We start from the raw sequence: 24,780 nt of genomic DNA, 5'->3' as shown, positions 1-24,780 counted from the left end.
CATGGCGCTAGCAACGCCAAGATCATGGGTTCGATTCCCAGGGAAAGCAAGAGCTGATAAAATGTAAAAACTGTAACTTGAATGCAATGTAAGTCGCTTTGGATAAAAACGTCTGCTAAATGCATAAATGTAAATGTAATTATGGTTGGGCTAGATTAGATGGTCTCAACCTATAAACTGGACTGATTTACACTACTTTGGACTGAACTGGTCTAAACTGGGCAGGACTGGACTAGATGGTCCTAACCTATAATAAAACAGCGTTCTATCAATTTAACTCTTGTTTTGAACAAATATTCAGTGTTTCAGCCTGAAAGAACAAGTGTTACTCATATGACAGACACCAGAATCTGGTTCCTGGATTGCAAGCTGTTGTATCAGAAATCTTTTCTCTAGCCCTGGGCGAATCAATGTGTGAGCAGTCTGGTCAGCCTTTGACTCGCACTGTGAGAGTTTGGTTTCTCCATGGAGCAAATGCCCTCATTCCTCGTTCACATGAATTTGGATGTAGGGCAGGTTTTATAGCACCAAACAGAAAAAGCTCCACAATCTGCGGACATGAGTCAAAGACATTCCGGCACCAGCCTTGCATTAAAAATGGAAATTTATTGTTGTGGCGACATCAATATTGATAGCCCAATTCCCCAAAGTGGTAAACACAGTGCTTTCTGTCAATACTGATATGACAAGTGAAACATTAGGAGAAAATAATCAAGCATGCAGCTCCCATCTTTCACAAACAGCGAGCTGGATCAAGCCAGCTGAAGATGTTCCCCTGATGAGCGCGATGGCCTGGCGTGTTTTGTTGTGAGTTTAAACTCCTTCATTCTTCCACCCAAAGGGACTGCCGCAGTCTGGCCTATAAAACCCCTCTCACAGGGAGAGAGAGATAGACTCATTCTGGGAGATTTCCTCTCCGGCATAATTACGCTCACAGATTTTATGTGACAGTGAAAGGGAACTAGACAAGGATAAGTGAGATAGCGGTGCAGGGTTCAACCTGGAAACTAATCAGTGAATTTAAATTATTTTATGAGACAAACAAGCAAAAGCTGAAGACTGACAGGAGAAATGACTACCAAAACACATTTAAAGGGACAGTGATTTACTCATCCGTCATGTGGTGCCAAACCTGTGATGGGACACAAAGCATATGGACTACATTTATGGTAATTTAATGTTGTTTCTTCTTTTGTGTTCTGGAGGAGAATGAAAGTCATACAAGGTTTGGAATGACATGAGAGTGAATAAATGATGACAATTTTCATTTCTGCACTGTAAAAAGTGATAAGTTAAGTTGTAAATTTGAGGAAACCTGTTGACTTAAAATTTTTAAGTAAATGATAATTAAAAAAATAAGTTAAGTGAATTGTCAAGTTCACTTAACTTTTTAAATTATTATTTACTTAATCATTTTAAGGCAACGGGTTTCCTCATTTTTTAAGTTAAGTTAACATCACTTTTTACAGTGTGGGGTGAACTGTCTCTTTAAATTTGTTTGTTTTTGCTGTTGTAACATGCAAAAATCTTGAGCAATCTTGGTTAGTTTCTACTACTTCCGCATGTTTTATAAAATAGGAATGTGACAGAAAGGACAATACAGTTTACTAAGAGTAGACAGACTGAAAACACGATACTCTCTGCTCTGGGGGACACACTATCAATCAATGCAAGACAACAACAGCAAACCACATTTAATATTGAATCAACCGTGGAACAACATATTGTACAGTCCAGTTTTGACTGCTCCATCATTTTGACTGACAGGTCGTTTGTCTAAACAGGCTGGCTGATTTCCAGACCTGCAGAGCTGGTCTTACTCACAGTGAATCTTCTGTAAACTGTACAGCCACATCACAGTCCCTGCTGCTGATTCCCGACAGCACTGCCTAAAATCATTTTCCTGCGTCTGTCACAAATATCTCTGTGAACAGAACGGTGGTCCTTCTCCGCCTTACGAGGAGTTTGCCGGCGGATGAAGGCATTTGCAATTCAAATCCACACCTCAGACACTCGGGTAGTAGATTGTTTGCAGGATTCAATATCCCTGAACACAAAGCACCTGTTGCCTCGGAGGAAATGAAATATCTCCTAACAAGCCTCCGTATTTCTCTCTCTCAAATGGATTGTGTAAATGCTCAGCTCAGATGGGGGACGGGTCAGCCGGGCCTGCTGGGATTCCAGAAAGCGGAGTATTGATCAAAGAGCATTTCCTGGATCTTGTGTGTGTGTATGTGTATGTGTGTGTGTGTGTGTGTGTGTGTGTGTGCTGTAGTGACACTGCTGACTGAGCATGCTGAATTATATATGTCAGACTGAATGTCTCACCACTTAAGACGGTCATTTATCAGGCTCTAGTCGGACAGCACTTTAGGGGAAATCTTCGAGCCTCACAGGGACAGACTTTATAATGAGATAAATAAAGAGTGGGTGGTTCACACAGGCAGAGTTTGATACTCTGCATTTATGTGGGATTATGGGATATGTAGAGAGCATCTACTAGGGTAATGTGAATTGCGAATGCCTTTTAAAGTCCAATTTGATTCCTGAATTTGAATTGTGGAAGTAAAACGGGATGCAGACGTTTGAATGTGAATGAATTTCAATAAATTTTGCTTCCAAAGAAAATCATACAACTAATTTTTAACTAGAAAAGCAAAGTTTGAATAGCTTTGAAGTTTGAAAGTTTAGAACTCTCATTTCTGTCAGGACCACTATTGTCAAAGATGATTGACAATTAGCATTCTGTCAATGTTAGTACAACAAAGATATCTGGGCAATAACTCCCTGCGCATCCATGCAGCCTAGCATGGATGAGAGCAAGGAGAGCAGCGATAACCCCCCAGGGTAAACAGAACAGAACCAACGAAAGTATGCAGATATCGTTAAAGTTCAGTAATTTTTGTACATTTTAGAATTAGTCTGATTCAAAGGAGAATCAGAATGCTGGATCCTGACTGACAGAGGAGGAGCTGGGGATGGAGGAGGGTAATTAGCTATTGAGCAATGCGAAAACTGCTGATAAACTGAGGGACATTATATATGGATGCTCAGATAGGTGTCGTATCCCTATAGGTAGATGGGGATCAGCTGAGAGTCAGCTGATGAAAGCTTGACTAACATGACCTGCCAGAACTAACGCTACGCTTGATATATGGAATGACTGATCGATAGATAGATTAATTAACCTACAGTATGTGGATCAGGTTGGAAAAAGAGATTTCAATTCAGTAAATTCCTATTTTTGTCATTCCAAATAAATACTAACTTTCATTAAAATTTCAGCTGATTAATTTGAAACAATTTGTTCAGATTTTACCTCCCAGTTTTTTTCATTTTGAAATTTGCCCAATCCTGACATCACTGACACAAATGCAGCTGTTCATATTGATTCTAGGGTCCAAAGAGTGCAATTCAAACACTCCCAAACCATGCAAATAGTCCACTGGTGCAGGATGCTGCTCAAACAATGCCCATCTAGCCCACAAACATCTTGTTTCTATCCCATTCTCTTTTCTATGATATGTTGCACACATTGTGATGTTCTTACTAAAACAGTGGCTAAACTCTTCTTCTGAAAGACTAGAAAACTAAGAACCATTTATAAATTAAATGGCAAAAATGAACAAAAAATAAAAAAAGCAGCATCAGAACTGCAGCACTACTAAATGTGTTTAAAACAGAAACTTTTTTTCCAGTGACATTTTTGCTATAACTAAATGACAGTGTTATACTGTTGTCACTTTGTACTTGAGAGTGTAAGGCATAAATGTATTTTAATCTTCTCAAAATTGCAAACAATGTATCATTCTCAGGCATACCTGAAAAACTGGCATTACAACTGCAAAGTGAAAAAAGGACTAGCAATACTAAAGTGCTGGTATAAAAGCAAATAAATAATGCATGCATCCTGTGTTTTATGATAATCAGATATGCATTTCATCACAACTACACCTGTCTAAGCACTAGAATTATTTAAAAATCATGAATATTAATATTTCATTTACACATGATGAAAACAACAACTCCCAAACCCCACTAAAGACTATTATTCCTTTAAAACTTTTACAGTATGTAAATGCCCTCTGTGTTTGCATGCAAAATGAGAAACCACTCTAATAAAATGCAGCGGCATGCTTTAACGTTGGGATCCTTCTGAAGGATCTTACAGCTGCTACATGTTTGATGTATGTTTGACTTTGACTTAGCGTTGCCAGATCTTGGATAGTTCACCCAAAAATGTTAATATAGCAAACATAGCAAGGACATCGGTAAAATAGTCCATGTGGCATCACTTGTTCAACCGTAATTCTACGGAGCTAAAATTTTCGCACTTTCGCCAAATGTAATCAGCGTTCAGTAGACAGCATGTGCATGCTGAACATAAACAATGTTTGATTACGTTCTGGGGTACTCTCCAAAATGGTGGAAGACGGTCACTCGGGGAGAAGAATTGTTGAATAAATGAACAAAAAGTATTCTCGTAGCTTCGTAAAATTATGATTGAACTACTCATGTCACATGGACTATTTTACCGATGTCCTTTCTGCGTTTCTGGACCTGGGAACATTTCAGTTGCTTTGTTGTCTAAGCAGGGTCAGAGAGCTCTCAGATTTTATCAAAAATATCTTAATTTGTGTTCTGAAGGTGAACGAAGGTCTTACAGGTTTGGAACGACATGAGGGTGAGTAATTAATGACAGAATTTAAATTTTTGGGTGAACTAACCCTTTAAGTTCTTCAGCTGTTTAGTACTAACAGTATCTATCCTACAGTACTTGGTCCTTATTACCTCATCATGACTGGATGGGAAAAGTTTCTGAACACCTCAGTGTGCATGTGGGTGGTCTTACGTGTCTGATGTCAGAACGCTTTTGCAGAGAGCGGAGGAAGTCTTGAGTGCTGAACGTTACAGTATGTTTTGATGGCACATTGAACTCTTTTAGCACAAAAGACCAAAGAAAATTTGATTCCTCCTGGAATGACCTCTTAAAGAATAATTTCAGTGTGTAAAAATCAAGAGGCCAGTAAAATCTGAGTGTGTGTGTGTGTGTATCTTGGGCGAAGTCTGATTGTCTCGGCATGATTTCCATTATTCATTGTTCTGTGAGTGGCTCTAATTGTACCATCATTACCAGCTCGAGCTCTAATAACTGCCCCGATTCCTCATTCGCTCTGACAGATCACTTCAAGCACCATTAAAACAATTATCTTAAGAAGACTAGCACTGATTAATATTCCCATAATGCTCCGTAATTACGCATCACTGATATGTGGATGTGGCCTGAATCTTTGAAAACAGTCTTTTTTGTCTGTCTTCTATTTTAAAGTGATACAAATGTTGAGATTTTTTTTAGAAAAAATGCAGCACAAATTTATAAGGCTAAAGAAAATGAAAGAAGGTTTGCTTTGAGGAAAAAATATTACCGACGTCCCTATTACAGTGAACTACAGAAGCGCTGTTATTGCCCTATAACTCATGAGTCATTTTAAGCTTTTTTACTGCACTGCAGTATTTTTTAATAAAAAAGCGTCACATCGGGAAGGTTGTTGCAGCATTATTGCATAAAACTCTTTTTAAAGGGGCCATTGTTGAGTAAAACACAATGTTCTTTGCCAAACTTTGTAGAAAAACTCTATGGCAATACAAAACGTTTCCAAAAAGTTTATTTATTTATTTATTATTTCCAAATACAGATATTTTAGTATAATTGAGATGCTATTATAGTTTTTATTCATATTTTGATTTTTTTTAAACTTTATTAATTTTATTTTATTTTATTTTTAATTTTAATTTTAAAGTTTCAGTCTTTGTGATTTTAAGAAGTTTTTCCATTTATTTATTCATTTTTTTTTAAATGTCTATTACAGATGTTATGTGAAATGAGATAAAATAAGTTTAATATAAATATAAAATAAGTTTTTTTTTTCTTAAATATTGTATTTCAGTTCAGCTTTTTTAATGATGTTAGATGTAGTACACAATAATAACCCTGGTATGATGTCACACACATGAAATATACTGAATATGATAACCTACTAGGACTCATCCAATCAGAATTTAGAGTCTAAACTATTATTTTACATTCATATACAGTACATATAGGAGTCTTAAAGGTACAGCAGGAAAAGCCTGTTTAATTTTAAGGGTCAGTGACAAGTGGGCATATGGACATAAATTACACTGAAAGAAAAATTGGTGTAGGATTTACACTAAAAAAAAATTCATTCAGTAATTAATACAAATGATTACAAAGAAACGGCAAGCAATACCTTGAACTGAATGTGAAATTTACAAATAGAAAGACTGAAATATTTTATTTTATACAACAGTTCTTTCAGGTCCTCAAATCTGATTGGCTGAGAGAAGTGCAGTATTCTAGTGATAAAAAGAACTTCACCGTTTGTATCACTCCGCTTACAGTATTTCTCACAGCGAGTGTCATGGTGAACGCCCAGATCCACTGTCATTTTATAAATAATACTGTTTTTATACAGAATGTTGTTTTAAGAGTTTTTAAGTGAGAATGTACTTGTTTAGACTTCAAATATGCAGTTTGTTAAAACAGATTATGTCTATTTTAGTCAGCAGTAAAGACAGTTTTTAGTCAGCAGTAAAGACTTTTATATAGAAAGAGACTGAAACAGGGTAGTTATTTTTATTTTCAACAACACCTTGTAAGACGCAGCCAAAAAATGAGTAGCACCGTCATTGGAAATCATCCTTAAAATATGAAAGATTAGTACAACAAAGATTTTGCTTTCCTCGTAGCCATGCCATATGGCTGTATATTGGCATGTTTTTATGAGTGAGCTACCTGCATAGCTACTCACGTAATATTGCTCATGTACAACCTACTCAAATAATCGGTGTTTTATTTACAACTTTGAAAATTCCTTTTTTACAATGTATCTAATTCATGAACAACTAAGAAACATTGACAAAATATTATAAGTGGATGTGATAAATGCTAGCCTGACTACGTCAGACTTCGTACTTCCGCTCAATTTCATTTCGCTTCTGTACTCAGTCTGATATAGCAGACCATCTCTCAGTTTATCTCCGGCTCCGCAGCAGCCGGGCCAATCAACGAACAGAGGGCGGGCTGAGAGCCGTGACATAGACGCTAAGTGCCGAATTTAAGATTGTAGTTTAGGTTTAGTTTAGGGAAATCTAACACGACAGAGGACATGGAGACACGGGATGCTATTCGCTCTGTTGTGGAGAATATTCCCGGCACTTGCCAACTTAAGCCCGAACAAGAAGAGTGTTTGGTTCACATTTTGAATGGAGGTGATGTTGACCGATCGTCAGCAAGAAACTGGGGAGGCCAAAGTCCGGCAAGGCAATAACTGTGATTGTGTGTGTGTGTGATGTTATTACTTCACATAATCTGCAAAAGTCATTCACAGCCATTTTCACTCCGGTATTTCGCTCGATGGTTTTGTTTTCACCGCATACCTGTGTTTACAGTGGAAGTTCGAGGCGGCACGTAACATACGTCATAACCAACCGTTATGTGATTGGCTTACGGGTACACCAATGATTTTAAACTTCAGACAAGCGCCCGCCCACGAGAAAGAAAACGCTCGTCAATTATGCCCTTCCAGACTCTGTCTACGAAGCAAAGCGAAGTAGCAGAGTTTGGTATTACCAGGCTAGATAAATGCAGTGTCTCTCACTAAACCTACTGCAGAAGGCAAAAGCGAGACTGTAAATCACCAGTACATGAGGATTTTGATAAGCACTCTAGATGAAAATAACAGGTTGTTTGTGTTTCTTCAGGATTAGCTCTTGCCGGAAGTTCAAATGAACACATTTAATTAGAGACCATCTTCTCAAGAGCTCAAAAGGCCTGTTTGGAAGTCGACCATGTTCAGTATGATTACGGTGTTTGTAAGGCAGCATTCAGCTCGAAACACTTAATGTACAGGCTCCATTCGGCTGCGTTATATCAATCACCAAGTCGGTCTCAGGTCACACACTCTTTACAGGATGGCTTGACGCCTCCTTTTTTGGGCACAGAAAGAACTCCTCTCGCTAAGGGCGGTTCATGTGTCGGGCAGATTGAACCTTGGCGCAGACATGCTGTCCAGAGGCAAGGTAGCCCCGCGTGAATGGGCGCTACATCCTCAAATGGTTCAAGAGATCTGGTCAGTCTTCGGGAGGGCAGAGGTTGACCTCTTTGCCTTCGAAGACAACTCTCACTGCCCAACACACTTCTCCATACAGCGAGATGCTCTGGCCCATGACTGGCCCAGCGCTCGCCTATATGCATTTCCCCCGATCGCCCTGATTTCTCAGGTCGTCAGGCAGGTCAGGGAGCTGACCTTTTTGCAGGAGCTGTTGGATAAGGGGCGCGTGTTTCAGATGGCGAGCAGGGTCCAAACATGCTCTGTCCAGTGAGGGCTTTGAGAATATACCTGGAGCGCTCTAGCCTGTTTAGACAGTCTGAGCAGCTATTCGTTTGCTTCGGAGGCCGCCATAAAGGACTGCCGGCCACAAAGTAGAGACTCTCTCGCTGGATTGTTGATGTGATAGCACTGGCTTACGCATCAGAAAGTTTACAATGCCCTATAGGTGTGAGGGCCCATTCCACAAGAGGGATGGCCTCCTCCTGGGCATGGTCCAGTGGGATATCTATTGGTGAGATCTGTGCGGCCGCTGGCTGGTTGTCGCCGTCCACATTTGCCAGATTTTATAACATAGACGTCCCTGCTTTACAGGCGCGTGTTCTATCTGTTTGAAGTTCCACTTTTCCCCTTGAGCGAAAGTGACTATGTTAGGGCTCTCAGCTACTAGCTTGGGACACAATATGCTCAGATCTTAGGAGCCCTTATTAGTGCTCTGGGCTCGCATAAGCTGCTATAAGCTGCACGAATCGATGACTGTTTCAGTTGAATGATCTGATGAATGGCGCTGCGAGCCACCTTATATACAGGTCGGCTCCGCCCTTTCTGGCGGGCTAAAGCGCCATTGGTTTGTGCAGCTACACAAACGTGATCAAATCAGGCTTCAGTACAGAGTAAAACAGGAGTTTTCCCCATACACAAAGCTTGTTCCCTTATCTCAGGGAACTGAGGTTACGTTAGTAACCAGAGCGTTTTCATTGTGAATATTATATAAATATAATATATTCCTGGTATATATTCTTATCAGAATACTATAAGATTCCAGTCCTACAACATGAGCTTGTGTGTGTGTGTGTGTGTGTGTATGTGTATGTGTATGTGTATGTGTGTGTGTGTGTGTGTGTATGTGTGTGTGTGTGTGTGTGTGTGTGTGTATATGTGTATGTGTGTGTGTGTGTGTTACCTGTCTCTCTGTGAACTGAGGAAGCACAGCAGATGACAGGCCCAGAGCAGCGGTCCTGCGTAGGTGCTCAGCGCCGTGAGGAAAATGGCAGGTGCTTCCACATAACTCTCCAGACCCACAAAACCTACAGAGATGTCCACCGTCCCGATGTTATTAGAGTTTCCCTGAAGAGACCACAAAACATCAACACATAGGTTAACATACATTTTGACATTTTATAAAGACCCCCAAAAATGAATTAGCAATGGCTGTCTGGAATAACATGAGAGCGAGGGGAATTAATATTTTTGAGTTAACTCCTTAAATACTTTGTGCTAGGGGCTTTGAAAACTGTATAGATATTTACTAAATAGGGGTTCTTGAGTTCATGAAAAGATAATAATCGAATGTTAAATTAAAATAAATAAATGTGGATGCACATCTCCATAAAAATTAAATTTCAATATAGCATAGTGAGATTATAACATCATTTTATTCAATAAGTTTATAGTCTTTTGGGCTGCGTTTCATTTTGGGAATGCAATGTGCACCACGTTCACATTTGCATAATTTCCAACATTTCTGTGGATAGAGGTTTACAGCATTTCAACAGTATTCCACCAAAATAAAAGCTTGAGGATTTGAATGTTTGAAAGAGAAGAATTTAAGATGTAAATATTAGTATTGTACATTCCAGTAAAAATATAAATTATTATAATTATCAAATACTCTTTTTTTTTTTATTACACAGGATAATTTACAATTTAATTTACAACAGTAATATATTTAAAGGGTTAGAGGGTTATCTTCAATTTTTAAAGGGTTAAAATACTGATATTTCTACTACTATGTACTATTATTAAGCTCTATATACATGCAGTCCTATACATGAATAATCTTAATACAACAAACGAATCAAAATAAAACACTAACTAAAAAAGCATGTCATTCCATGTCGTTTAACAATCAACCAACATCGGAGAACCTTGAAAAAAAAAAAAAAAAAAATTTTTTCATGCAGCCCTATATATAAATAATTTCAAAATAAAAACAAATTAAAATAAAATATGAACTAAAAAAAGTTTCATGTTTTAACCGACCAACATCAGAGAACCATGGATATTAATAATAATAATAAATTATAATTATTATTAATAATGTATTATTATGATTATTATTATTGTTACTATTATTAATCCCTATACTGTATACACGCAGCCCTTTATAATATATAATTTTCAACACCTACTAAAAATAGGCATCAATTGACCATAAACCAACATAAACCAAGAACATGTAAATGTTAAATTGTTTAAAATATTAATCTAAGATTTCAGGTGGGACTTATTTGACATCTAAGGGGTTGAGCTGACAGAGAAAGTTTGGAAACGGCTGATATAAACAGTAGTAAAGTGATGCAGCAGAGGCTTGAGGCGTCCTGCAGTTACTCAGGTGAGATGAGAGAAGCGCAGTGTTTCTAGTCTTCACTGACAGACTGGAGTCTGAGGGTCCCTCGGCTGATGGATGGATAAGGAAGAGGGGAAACAAATGAACAGATCCTGCTCTTTCCTGTCAGTGGCTCACAGGAGGCTGTGTCTGTCACTCCGGCTGCTCCTCCTCCTCAATCGCTCTCCTCTTGCCTCTCTTACTCCGATTATTTCATGTTAGTTTGCAGTGTCAGGGTGGGCGGAAAAAGGGCCTGGCCTGACAAAATGAGCTAAATCAATGTGACAATTTACAATTAACAATCACCTCCACCCTGCTTAAAGACTAGAGAGAGAGAAGAATATATCCGTCCTTTGACAGTTCAGTTGCATTGACCCTGACTGTCCCTCGATGATGATGTCATTGTCAAGCCCATAATTCCATGCTCGGGTGCTTTAAATGATAATTGGCCAGTAAAGCATCATTTATGACCCTCACTTACACTCACAACTTACAATCTCAACTCAGCTCTGATTTGATTTACTCTCGATGTCTCATTATAAAACTGATTCAGTTTTGAGGTCATTTATACTAAAGGTCAAAATTTTGGAATAATTAAAAATGTAATGTTTTTAAAAGAAGTCTCTTATGCTCACTAAAGTTAAATTTATCTGATGCAAAAAATGAAGTAAAAACGGTAAAACGATGAAATATTACAATTTAAAATAAATTATTTTATTTTAAAATGTAATTTATTCTTGTGATGTTGTATTATTACCAAAGTTAAAACCTGTTTTTGTTGCTTAATATTTATGTGGAAACTGATACACTGCTATTCACAAGTTTTGGGTCAGTAAAACAAAGAAAAAGAAATTAAGCAAGAAAAAAACATTAAAGACATTTATAGTGTTACAAAATATTTCTATTTCAAACAAATGTAGTTCTTTTGAACTTTCTATTAATCAAATAATTCAGAAAAAAATGCATAATGATATTTCAACACTGACAAACATTCAACATTAATTACTAACAATGGATCATCAATAATAATAATAATAATAATAATAATAATAATAATAATAGAGTAGCAAATCAGCATGTTAGAATGATTTCTGAAGGATCGTATGACACTGAAGACTGGAGTAATGATGCTGAAAATCAGCTTGCATCACAGGAATAAATTACATTAGAAAAATATTTATAAACAGAAAACGGTTTGAATTATAATATTTCACAATATTACAGTTTTACTAATTTTTGATTAAATAAATGCTGCCTTGGTGAGCAGAAAAGACTAAGGTTTAACACTAAATTTGTGTTTGATGTGTGATATTTTTCTTTCTACTTATCAGTAGTGGGTAGTGTATTTATTTATTAGTTCACGTTTTGTTTATTTAGTCAGAACTGAGCGAGGGAAGCAGTTGCCCGGAAGACTCACCCGTTCTTATTTTTATTTCGGGAGACAGGTAAGAACTTTGTCCCGAGGACAGGTGTAGTTAGGAGTTTGTTTTCTTAGCTTTCCTACCCGTGAGTACTTTAATCTTAATTATTCTTTCTTTGTTACTAATTAGTAGAGATGCTCATATGTTCATATATCTTGGTGAATTGTGTATTATTTCCTGAATGTTTAAGTTGAACTCCGTCAAACAATTAAATAGGAGGCGTCTTAAAATTCACAACAGGTGTTGTGGTTCTTTAAATATGTTCGGCCTGTGTCCTTTTATTTTCATGTTGGAATTAACGAGCCTTCAAAATGGTTATGGGCCGTAACACTCATGTTGCAATGTACATATTTTAGTCCAATCAAATCCTGTCTAGAATAAGTCTTGCCCTCATGACAAGGCAACCGACTAGCAAGAGTTGGTATGAAACCATGCGTCATTGGGTCTTTGGTTGCCCAAACATGCTAAAAAGTTGCTAGAATTTATTAATTCAGAAAGCCTCTTCGTTGTTTTTTCCAGATTTCAAACTGTCACGGCTGTAACTAAACCTGCTGGCTAGAAATAAAGAAACAAGCTATTCAAAATGTCTCCAGCAGCAGCAGCGGATGATGATTTTATGGTTGAATTGGTAAAATATGTAAAGAAAGGTCCTACACATTTTGCTGAGTCAAGATTCTAAAATGGAAATCTGAAATGAATTCTGAAATGAACAATGAATTCTGCTTACGTCATTGTTCACGAGACTAAAGGGCATTTACACACTCAGGTTTGTTTCATTTTCCATATGAATCAATATGGTTTAGGGAAGGATTCAAATTCTGTTCACAAGCCAGCCAAATTTGCAGAAGTGAAGTGCTATCCTGTATAATGCATTCTTTGAGTCTCTTGCAGTATTATTTATATATAATATTTATTGATATTTTAAATTATTAATACTGAAATATTCAATGTTATTTAAATTGTATTTAATATTTTTAATTAGCTTTTAATTTTTATATTTTCAGCTTTAATTTTAGCTTAGGTTTTAGTAATTTTTTTGTGTGCTTTTGTCATTTTTATTCATTTCTATTTATATTCAATTTATTTCAGTTTTTGTTAGCTTCAGTATTTCGGTTTTAGTTTTAGTAATATTTGAACATACCTTTATATATTTTTTATGTCTAATATGTTTTTATATTAGTGGTCAAGGCAACATTTCTAATTATTGTTTTATGTTTAGTATATTCCTATTTTATTTTAGTTTTTTTTTCAATTAATGAAAATTATTTTTAATAGTTTTAGTTAACAATAGTAACACTGCAGCAGAGAGTCAAAAGTATAGTTCTTCATATGAACAATTTTGTTAGTTAAACCAGACAAAAACATGTCATTTCAACAAACGCTTCCCTTTTTTGCTGCCTTCGCTTCCTTCATTAACTAGCCTCAATGGTGATAATGCAAATATACCAAGGTTCAGTGCCAAATAAGTAAATCAGCCTTATTCATGATTTCAATGTAAATCATTCATAAATCCAATGTGAAAACCATTTCAACTCTTGATGGAACAAAACTTGGGTTTAGGCCGAGCGATCGACCTCAACGTGTAAAAACATCCTGAGAACAATGGAACTGCAATTATTTAATCGATATGCATTAATGGAGGAAACCAGACCAGTATTGTCTTCACTAAACAAAGCCATTCTTAAAGATGTTCTCTCATCATTACCTGAAAGTAGAAGAAAGCCTGGCCGAACCAGTAGTGCATGATGGTGGTCTGGGCGGCATCGTAGTGCAGCTTTTTCCAGATGAACTGAGCCATGACGGTCTGGATGAGCAAACAGCAGGCCAGTGTAGGCAAATTATGAGCTCTGAACAGCAGAGCCACCAATAACACCACACCACTGTACACTTCCCACAGTCCTCTGCTCTTCAGCCGCCCGCTGTCCACTGCTGACGACATCACCTGTGAGCGCAACAGATCCTTCACGCCGGTGAACAAGATACCAAGGACGAAAACGTAGACGAATCGCGCCTCGACGGTTCCTCTGAAAGAGAACGTGAGAAAAACAGAAAGAAATATTCTTGTTTAAGCTCATCAAAGACACTCACATTTTCACCCGCTCTCTTTCGTACACAGGAAAGAATCGATATTGACTGCAAGCACCCTTTTGTTTGAAGGCTCGTCTTCATCTCAGGCAAAGCTTGTGAAATCTGGAGAGAATCAATAACAGTGAGGTTTGGTGCTTCGCAGCGGAGAGCAGAAGTTACTTATTATAGCCCACAGGGGGTCAGCGGGATCACCTGGAGGAAATCAGCAGAAACCGCCTGAAAGACCACCTTCTTGCTTTTGACAATGTAGTATACACAGCAAAATTGCTGGGACAATATCAGGTCAACATCAGAGATACTGACAGACTATACAGTACGCAAAATACCTCAAATAAATGCTCCTACTGTCAGGACAAAGTACACAAACTATTTAATGGGACAATGTACAGTACAACATGCTAAACTAGATCTGATCGTAATATTAGTATTACAGTATATAATATAATTTAATCAGAGCAATATTTCTAGTACAAGAACATAGGTTTTAACGTTGTGGTGCTGTTCACCAGTGGCGCCTCCAAGGGGGGGCCAGGGGGGGCCACGGCCACCCCTAAAATGACACTGGCCACCCCATTGGCCCCCCCAAACAGAAAGAGTGGAGTTTTTTTAGAATAATTTTTTTTTTACATAAATTAACACGGACATTGACGAAACACTACATTAAAAATAAATATAATAAACTTGTATTATGTGTACCATAGAATTCGCTCTCAACCCCTCCCCCTCTTTACCTGCGTTGCGGCGAGAGACTTCGCGCACTCACACAGCCGCACTATCGAAGCATACTGCAGCACATGGTCTGTTCAAGTTCGAGAGAAGCAATCAACGCGGGAGAGGAAACTTACAAGTAAAACTTAGTTTTCGTATGTTATATAAAACTTAGTTTATTCTGTCAAACTCACATAATACAATACTGTTTGGCTATAGATTAGGCGTCACTAAGGCATTAATTACGAACTGATCTAAGTTTTTATTAGATTAATATTACTCGGGGCTCTACAGTGCGACCATTTCAGTTGCATTTGAGGCTGAAAACTAGGCTACTGCGTGCGACTATGAAAAAAAATATTTAGGAGAAACGTGCGACTGACCCAGTCAGCATATTTGAGTTTGCACTGAAGGAGCTTCAAAGGTTTCTAACATACTCACAACGTGTTTGGCTGCGTTGAGTAATGTAGCCTATCTCTTACAGACGTATCCACTCATTATAACAAACAACGCAAAGACAGACTGTAAATTAGAGATTCATTGTGCAGTGTAAGGAGCTGATTATAATAGAGTTTTGTGAGATCGCAAACTAAGATGAGTGACAGCTTTTAATGATTATTAAGGGAGTTTGCAAATGTGATGGATTTAATACAACAGTTCATTAAACAAGAAGTTAATATTAATTTAAGTGACTTATATTTTCTGACTACAACAGTATTGCCTTATTTTGCTCTATTTCCTCAATGAAAATAAAGACAGTCATGTACTTCCTTCCTGAATGAATCAGCCTTTCAAACGAATCAAATAAATGAATGATTCAGTGATAAAATCAGTGACATGCTGCCACCTGCTGGCAGTTTTAGTTTAATTTTTAAAGTGTATTTCCTCTTATTTAAATCATTTAATATTTCTATATTCAAAATTTTATATTTAAAACATTAACCTCAACATGAATTTATGAATTTAATTGCACTCTCAGCTTCATTAAACATTTGAAAATACACCTACAAGCCACTTGTGTGTTCTTCTGTGCCACCTCTGTAGTACAAATTTATTCCTTAAATACTGATTGCATTTGATTGATAACTTATTATTCTACTTTTTATTCTGTTGTTTTAATTAGAAATGTTAAAAAGCTTATACATTTTTGAATTGATAAATAAAAGATGACATACTTTTAATAAAGTTAGAAAAATGCCATTACAAAGGTACAAACAAAATTCCCTGTAAATCACTTTAAGGAATCAAATATCACCTTCGTAATGGGATTTTTAATTATTGATTAGAAGGTGCTCCTAAATTTTTGACCGTACTCCTAAAAAGAAAAGTAAGCGTAGAGCCCTGTTACTCCATGAGTTGATCTGTAAATTATTGCAGATTTGGGCAACATTTAATGCAAATCTTTGGCTCTTAAAGTCACATATGTAGAACAGTTTTTGTTACACAGACAGACAAGTGGTATTTTATTAATTTATGTTTGACAACAGAAACAGAAAATATTTAAATTAAGCACTGACAGCATATTTCCACAAAAATGTAGGGTTTATGATAAATAATAGAAATGAAGAGGAAAGCATTCAACATCCACCTTCTTCAGCAAAAGGTCTGTAAATTCTGAGAACATTTAGAGCTTCATTTACTGCAACAGTCAGTGTACCAATTGTTTTGATGAAGTGATGGGTTAAACATCTATGCTTCTTGTTTACTTTTACTCTCATTTGAAATGAATTTGCACTCCAAATAAATATGAGGGTACTTGCAGTTGAATTGCAGAGCGACTTTTTTTCTATTTTGCTCTATACAGATTTTTTACATTTTGCTCTGTATAGTAATAGCCTACTGAACTTTATATGCTCCTAGAATTAATGGTAACACCAAAAAGTCTGCCATTAGATTTAGGCATGCAACACTTTTTTGTATTGTGCCACCCTAACATTTTATACTGACCCCTTTCGGCCACCCTATAAAAAAAATCCTGGAGGCGCCACTGCTGTTCACATGGTGGTCAGAAATGACTTTTTTACTTTCAATAAAATGAATGTACTATATCTTAGTTCAGTAATGTTTTTCATTTAATATTTTTTTACTTTTAGGGGATTTTACGGTATTAAATTATATGTATGCATAAGCGCAGAAAAACTCGAGATATTCTCTATCATATTGGCGAAATGGATTTGACAAACTTTCCAGTGAATATTTGTGTTTGCGCTCTAGACAGCGTCAAAAGATTTCTATTTACATCGTGTTTTTTGTAGCGCTGAGCGGTGTAGCCAATCACAGACATATCTGTTGATTTCTTGATTGGCAGTTGCCAATCAGAGGCGTTTAAGTTATAATCCACTCCACTCAAAACACCAGCTTTTCTCCGTTGCTGAGTTTTGCAAGCTCGCGAATCCTCTCATTATAACAAAACGTCATGAGATCGCGATGAACAGACAAGGGACAGCTTTTTAGTGATTATAAAGAGAGCGCTCTTTGTGTGTTTTCTAGGCTATATATATAAAATCCATTCAGAATCTGTATAAAACCTTTGTTTTCTGGCCACATACACACTGCAAAGTTTCTGGAATGACATCCGCGAATATATGTGGGATTCACACTTGAAAGGGCAATGGACAGGACAAAAATATAATCTACGTGAAAATGTATGTGCATTGAGGCTAGAGCACACCCACTAATTTCTGAAGCACCCTCAGTATTTAATTCTGGAACCGAGCCTGGATAAAACTGTGTTTGAGTAGTTTTCATTATTAGTAGCTCATATTTAGGTGATCGCTGTGGAAGTAGGCTATGCTTCAAAGTCAGAAAAATGAGCAGGATATGTGTTAATTTCCTCAGTGAAAATCTCAATACAGTTAGAGTAAACATTAATGCATACAGGCTGCATTTGTTACTTCTTGCATCTGCTAATTTCATTTTATGTGTGGACTTTTTTTTTTTTATAGAGTGAAACCTCTGGTTTCAACAGCTTCAACAGTCAGTGTTAACTTTATTTTAATCAAAACATTATTTACCCTGTTTGCATGTATGGAATAGTTATAAACCACTTACAAACCACTTTTTGAGCATAGACCCGCAAAAAGAATTTCCAAAAGAAACTGTTGTAAATCTTGAATGCTTGAAATTTTTAAGACACTTGTCAAATTAAAGTTAAAGTGAAACTACAAAAAGTTATAGAAGTTTATTATGAAAACTGCACAAAAATACTACTTTTGTATTTTTTAATCCAAAACTGTGAAAAAAAAAAAAATCAAAACCATAAATCTAAAGTTGTGTTCCAAATTTAAGGCTGATATCTCAAAAATGGGTGCAGTACCAAATGTTGCCACTAGATTAAATTTGTTTCCATTGTGGTAATTTCTGATGTCATGTGACTTTCACATCGACACGCTCCTTAACGTCAATGTGTCATTGTCATATGTTTTCAAAGAGGAGTGTTCTGAACAACTCATGTTTGTCCATCAATAACAACAGCGAAGACTTTCTTGGAGCAAAAACTTTGCAAACTTAATTGACTAACCTTGAGAAACATAATACAAAAATCTGAAACTGGATTTCAAGACCATCAGTAGCTGTGATCGCTGTAATATGTAAGGGCTCATCCCTGCACATATTACTTGCTGTTTTTTTTAATAATGAAATTGACATTAATTTAATAATAAATAAATTAAATTAAATAATTAAATAAATTAATTTTAATTATATTTACCTGCTATTTATCATGAAATTAATGTCAATTTCATTACTGTAAATGTTAATTCAGTCATTTTTTGTTTTATTGGTTGTATTTAGGGTTACTTTATGATCAAGTTTGATGCTGTCAAACAAATTATGATCATTGTTTTTGTACCACAACAATGATTTTTTAGTAAAATGATCAATTATCACAGTTAACTAATGCTTTCAAAATGGTAAAGCTTTTCCAACACCATACACTTTTTCTAAAAATGTGCAGTGTAGCGTGACAAAACTACAGTATAAACGGTTGTTTTAAAGTCACATTGTACAGAGACTCACATGACGTGCAAAAACAAAACTAGATATCATGACCACAATTTAAGAATTTGTTCCCAGAACTTATTAACTGATTCATTCATTCTCTCATTCATTCTCTCATCATTAACTCACGGCCATGATTAAACTAAATAAATTGTTTTGATTTTTAAATTCATGGCCACGATATCTTGATTTTTTAGTTGCATTAAAGTCCAAATCATTTTAGTGAATCGGTTTATTCTAATGATTCATGGATCAATTCAAACTGAAACAATTCAATGATTCATCTCTGCACAAAAGTTTGGTTTAATACTAAAATGATTTGTTAAACACTGCCATTCATCACTGTTTTTAACTCTATATTCTAGTTTTTTTAGTGTACATTTATCTTTAAGTGTAATGCTGTTACTCTAATCAAGATCCATTCATTTGAAACCCTTGTTCTTTAACCAAAAATACTCCTCTGATTAAATTATAATATATAATCCAATTATGATGATCTGATCTAGTTTATTATACAGTACATTGCCCCTTCAATGCACTTTGCTTGTATAGTGCACTTTTTCCAAAGGGCAGCATGACTGTATTTACTTTAACTATGTTAAATCAGGAGTCGCTTGTCGCTGGAGACTCTACAGTTTCACACAACACTGGATCAGTCACATTAAATGTGATTAGAGCAAAACAGGCGGGGGATTTCAGCAATTTCCCTGGAGAAGGAAAATCTCATCATTTTTATTGCCACTGTGTCTCTGTTCCTCTTCACTGTAAATAAGCTCCATCAGAGAGCAAACTACATCTGCACAAAACACTTTAATCCAACACGCGTTACCATGCCAACCAGAACTTGGCAACGGCACGTTGTTCCCAGGCATGGACGCATATGCCGAGAGAGTGACGCAGCAGGAAAAGTGACGGCCAGAGAAAAAGAAAAAAGAAAAGGTTTAATAAGAGTGTGTCACAAAAATTTTTTAATTCAGTCATCATTTACTCACAATCTTGTTGATACAACTTGTATGACTGATTTTTATTTTTTGTATATATAAATTCATTCAGTAGGTCAGTCTATTCATTTAATCAAATTGTTTGTTTCTTTTGTTGTTAATTTTATCTTTTTTTTTTATTTTGCTCAGTCGTTAATTCATGCAATTTTTCAGTCTTTTATTTTGTCCAATTATTTGATCTTTCTTTTTTTTTTGATCCTTTGATCATGCAGTTTTTCAGTTTATTTATTCGAAATAGTTATTCTTTTTCATTACTTTTTTCTTTTGTGCATTCTGTTTATTGATCTTCCTTTTTTGTTTGTTCATTCCTGCAATTGCTAAGTATTTTATTTATTAATTTAGTCTAAATATTTGTGCATTTTCATTTTTTGTTTATTCCTTTATTTGTTTAATTAATCTAAATTTAATTTGTTCATGTGTTCATTCCTGTGCACAATAATGCTACCCACCAAACTAATAAGTTCAATCAACTTTTTGAACTCATAAATCATATTTATAAAGGTTCAAAAAGGAGTGCTTAATGCAAAAATGAACATTTGGACATAATTTACTCACACTCATTACTCTCATCACCTCTGTGACCTTCTTTCTTCTGTAGAACACAAAAATAATGTTTATGCAAAATGTATGCACTGCAATTTTCTAATCCTTCTAAAATCATACAATATATGCAAAAGAGCAGAATGAATCATTTTTCAACATTTCAGTTCAACAGAAGAAAGTCACACTGGGTTTGAAATTACATGAGTAGTCCCAAGTAGTTTTAAAAAGCTATTGTGAACTACAACATAAGAAATGAGAGGAAGAGCTAAACACATTAGCATGTCTTTGCCTGGAGAAAGAAAGCAGATGTTCCATCATTCTTTATTTATCTACAACAACAGCAACTCAATCAGAGCGTGAGAAAGAAAGAATGAGAGCGATTGAAACCATGAGTGTCCATTCATGTTTGGTGTTATTTATACTGTAGTGTCACCCAAAGAGAAGAATGACCATAAAACACTGAGGAAAAAAGTAACATAATAGAGATAAATAGAGAGATGTGGCAAGAAAGAAAGAAAGAAAGAAAGATCAAAGAATTTGAATGAATGAATGAATAAATAAATAAATACTGAACAATCACAGGAATTAACAAATAAACAAATGAAAAAAAGATCAAATAAACAAATAAAGGAATGAACAAAAAATAAAAAAAGATTTAAAATAAATAAATAAATAAAATGAGCAAAAAAGACAGATTAAAAAGGAACAAAAAAGAATAAATAGGGAAAAACAAAAATGAAAGATCAAATAATTGGAAAAAAAGAATTGCATGAATGAACAATTGAGCAAAATAAAAAAGGATCAAATGCATAACAAAAGAAACAATCAGAATAAATTAATGAATATTTATGAATAGCTGGATGAATAAATAAATGCATAAATCAATCAATAAGTAAAAAAAAGAAAAAATAAAAATAAAATGATCAAACAAACTAATGAACAAAATGAAAAACAAATGAAAGATCAAACTAATGAAGAAAGAATGAAAAAGAAAAAGAAAGACAGAAAGAAAGAAAGGTAGAAGACTGAGCACTAATCAAATGGTGTTCCTCGTAGACTCCGCCCCCTCAGTGACAGGGTGCTGTTAAACCAGCTCCACTTAACTGCTGTGAATTTTCCGCCACTGAATAAAAAATTAAAAGGGTAATTGCGACTTTTAATCTCACAATTCTGACTTCTTTTCTCAAAACTGCGTGATATAAACTTGCAATTCTGACTTTTTTCTCATAATTGCGTGATATAAACTCACAATTCTGACTTTTTCTGAGAACATATCAGTCCCCCCCCCCACCTCAAAACTGTTTGTATCTCACAATTCTGTGAAAAAAGTCAGAATTGTGAGATAAAAAGTCGTTTTTTTATTTTTTTATTCAGTGGTGGAAAGGTGCTTCCATAGCTGTGGATGAACAGACTGCACAGTTAAAGGCTACTAGAGACTCTGTATTTCTAGAAAGTCTATATATAAACATTTATGAAGCTCTGTTGTGTCACAGAATGAGTAAAAGTAACATCAGTGCACTTGAGTTCGGTGGTGTCCGCAAAAGCTTCTTAATAAAAAAAAAAACAATAACTGCCCTGGAATCATGTTTTACTTCTAAACTCATGTTCATCCTGGCAGTGTGTCTTGAAGCCAATAACCTGGCCAATAACCTAAAGTTTCCAGTGACAAATAACAGTGAAAGTGAAGATGCTGCATTAATCTGAACATATTTGATCCTCGACATTACAGCGTCCAACAAAACCAGCTGCGTATGCACTTTTACAGTGCTGCAACATAAATTTAAATGAGGTCAATCTTCATTAGGCAAAACTATGCAAATGAGGCTCATTCTACGTGCTGGATTCACAAAAATTAGACACCTTGTAAACTGTGTCCTTACTCTCAGAAACTGTGCAGATCTAGCCAACCAGACTGAAGTTGGTCCATTTTGTGTGTAGCATTCATCTGAATATCATTAATCTTTGTGTTCTGCCACTCGGTCTGACGGGTTTCAGTCTGGCACTGAAGGTGTGTGAAACGCACAAAAATAACAATAATATCAGTGTGTGTGTGTGATATGCGTGAAAGAGAGCTGGTTTGGGTTGCCAGATATTGCGTCAGATTTAAAAATGTCCGCTCTAATAAAGGAGAACACTGTGCAAGACCGTGGTCGGCGGTCTCCAGACAACAGACCCCATGCGCCGCCTTACATAAACTCAATAAATATGCTGAAGACACAAAATGTCTGTTCATTTATTCATTCACCCCCGTCTTTCTGTTTTATTCAATTCCAGTGTTGCTGATCTGTTGTGCCTACAGCTGTCCGTCTGGTTTTGGAGGAAATGAGAGAACAATATGACCTTTCACCCTAGAGCACAACACTTTGGTTATTATGATCAACATAAACACATGCAAAAGTCGTGCCGTGATTCCTAGGGTGTTCTAGGTGGTTGCTAGGGTGTTGAATTCTGATAGATAGATAGATAGATAGATAGATAGATAGATAGATAGATAGATAGATAGATAGATAGCTAGATACGTCTGAACAACAGCAGGAGTCAACAAGTGAATGAATGAACAAACAAGAAAGAAAGAAAAATAAAAAAAATAATGAAATTAAATAAAATAATACAATAAAAATTAAATCACAAAATACAAATAAAAATAAGGAATTATAAAAATTAATAATAAATATATTGAATAAATGATAAATAAAAAATTATTAAAATACATTAAAAAAAATGTTGCTAGGGTGTTGTGTGTGGTTGCTAGGGTGTTGAATTCTTATAAAGAATGAATGAACAAACAAAAAGAAGGAAAGATCATAAATGAATGCATTAAAAACAAAAATACACTTTAGCCCTACATCAGAGCACTTTGACACGGTGTCATTCAGGATATTATGATTAATATAAACACATGCAAAAGTTGTGCCATCATTGCTAGGGTTTTGCCAAAGTGGCCAAAATAGCCCATCTCCATCTCTCTAATGATATTCTGGTCCATTGATACAGCTCAGGACCATTCCTATGGGATTATTTTACTGTCCGCCGGGCAAAAATTGCACATCTGATTGCTCAGAAAAGCACTAGCGCACCTCTCGTCAACAAGCCACACGATTTGAGATATCAGTTATGTTCAAAGCACAAACCATACGAGACGCGCAACACGCCACACTTGTTGTTTAATACATTTTTTATACAGGTAGTATCTCAAAGCACTTTAGAAGAGAAATATGTGAGTGCGTGCGCACAGTAATGTGTCTGTTTCTTGATCTGAGGCAGAATTCATTTCCATTTCTATGTGGGATCTGCATGCATAAACACTCAAATTAGGTGTCAGCATAACACATACCCCTAGATTAATCAGGATAAAAATATAGAGCTTTTTATGGGCCTCGTCCTGACGCAGGTGTGCTTTTAATTACTCTCTTCAGATGTGTTTGGATCTAAAAAGCTGAGATAAAAGGGTAAATTCCACTTGAAAGTGAGCATCAAGCACCATGGCCTGCTCACTCTGGAGGGCAGAGCACTTGAGGCGAGTGCTCTCAAGGGTGCAGGGCAGTACAGTCTCATATGTGGCCTTTGGAAGACCCTACATGCAGACACACGTCACTACTGCTTTTTTAATTTTTTATATGAATGAGACATTGGTAAGCTAACAGAAAAAAAATCATGTTTGGTTTGGCCGATTAAACATCATTTTTGACTCTCTGTGTGGCGTTTGGTATTTAAAAAAAATAAACTAACATCAAGAATCTTAAATATATAAAGAGGCTACTTTTTATATACAGTATCAGACAAAATCTTTTTTTTACTATTATTTACAACAGGATCTACATTTTCATGGGTTTAAATAAACGATTTTTGTTATAAGAGACAATAAAAACAATATTGTGCATCAAAACCACTCCTTTTCTGGTAAAAAATAACTTCAAATATCAACAAATTAGCAACAGCTGAATATAGCATTTTTGAAAAACATCAATTTTTGACTAACGTAACTTAAGTCACAAAATAAACTTCATTCTGCAAAATAGTATAATTCACTCTGCAAAAGTAATATATAATAAAAAGTATAATAGCTTAAAATCAAACACAGTTCACTCCTTATGCATATTATCATGTCCGTCAAAAACTTGCTGGCTGTTGGTTGGAATAACAGAAATAAAAACATCAATATAACGCAACTTATGGGCATCAATCATTTCACTGAGTACTGGCCGGCTAAAAAAATAATTATTACGATGCATCCAAATTTGCTCTTTTGAACTTTCCACTCAAATAAATAAAAGTAATTA

General features: G+C 35.7%; 1 protein-coding gene across 2 annotated transcripts in view; it reads right to left on the bottom strand.

Annotated features, from left to right (window-relative positions):
- Positions 1-24,780, bottom strand: part of pigg (phosphatidylinositol glycan anchor biosynthesis class G) — a 132,431-nt gene that overhangs the window by 5,521 nt on the left and 102,130 nt on the right. Inside the window, exons 11-13 of one of the 2 annotated variants that reach the window (XM_058797783.1) lie at positions 13,867-14,185; positions 9,316-9,479; positions 1,502-2,172 (exon numbers count right to left, since the gene is read on the bottom strand). In XM_058797783.1, coding sequence (XP_058653766.1) covers positions 2,160-2,172; positions 9,316-9,479; positions 13,867-14,185 — 496 coding nt within the window. In that variant the 3' untranslated portion in view covers positions 1,502-2,159. Of the gene's footprint in view, positions 1-1,501; positions 2,173-9,315; positions 9,480-13,866; positions 14,186-24,780 lie in introns of those variants that run through there. The other variant, XM_058797782.1, reaches the window with a different exon arrangement.

Source organism: Onychostoma macrolepis, chromosome 14 (genome assembly GCF_012432095.1).
Source record: "Onychostoma macrolepis isolate SWU-2019 chromosome 14, ASM1243209v1, whole genome shotgun sequence".
In the NCBI taxonomy this organism is placed as follows: Eukaryota; Metazoa; Chordata; class Actinopteri; order Cypriniformes; family Cyprinidae; genus Onychostoma; species Onychostoma macrolepis.
Note: the sequence above shows the minus strand (reverse complement) of the source record. Positions and strands in the feature narration are given on the sequence as shown.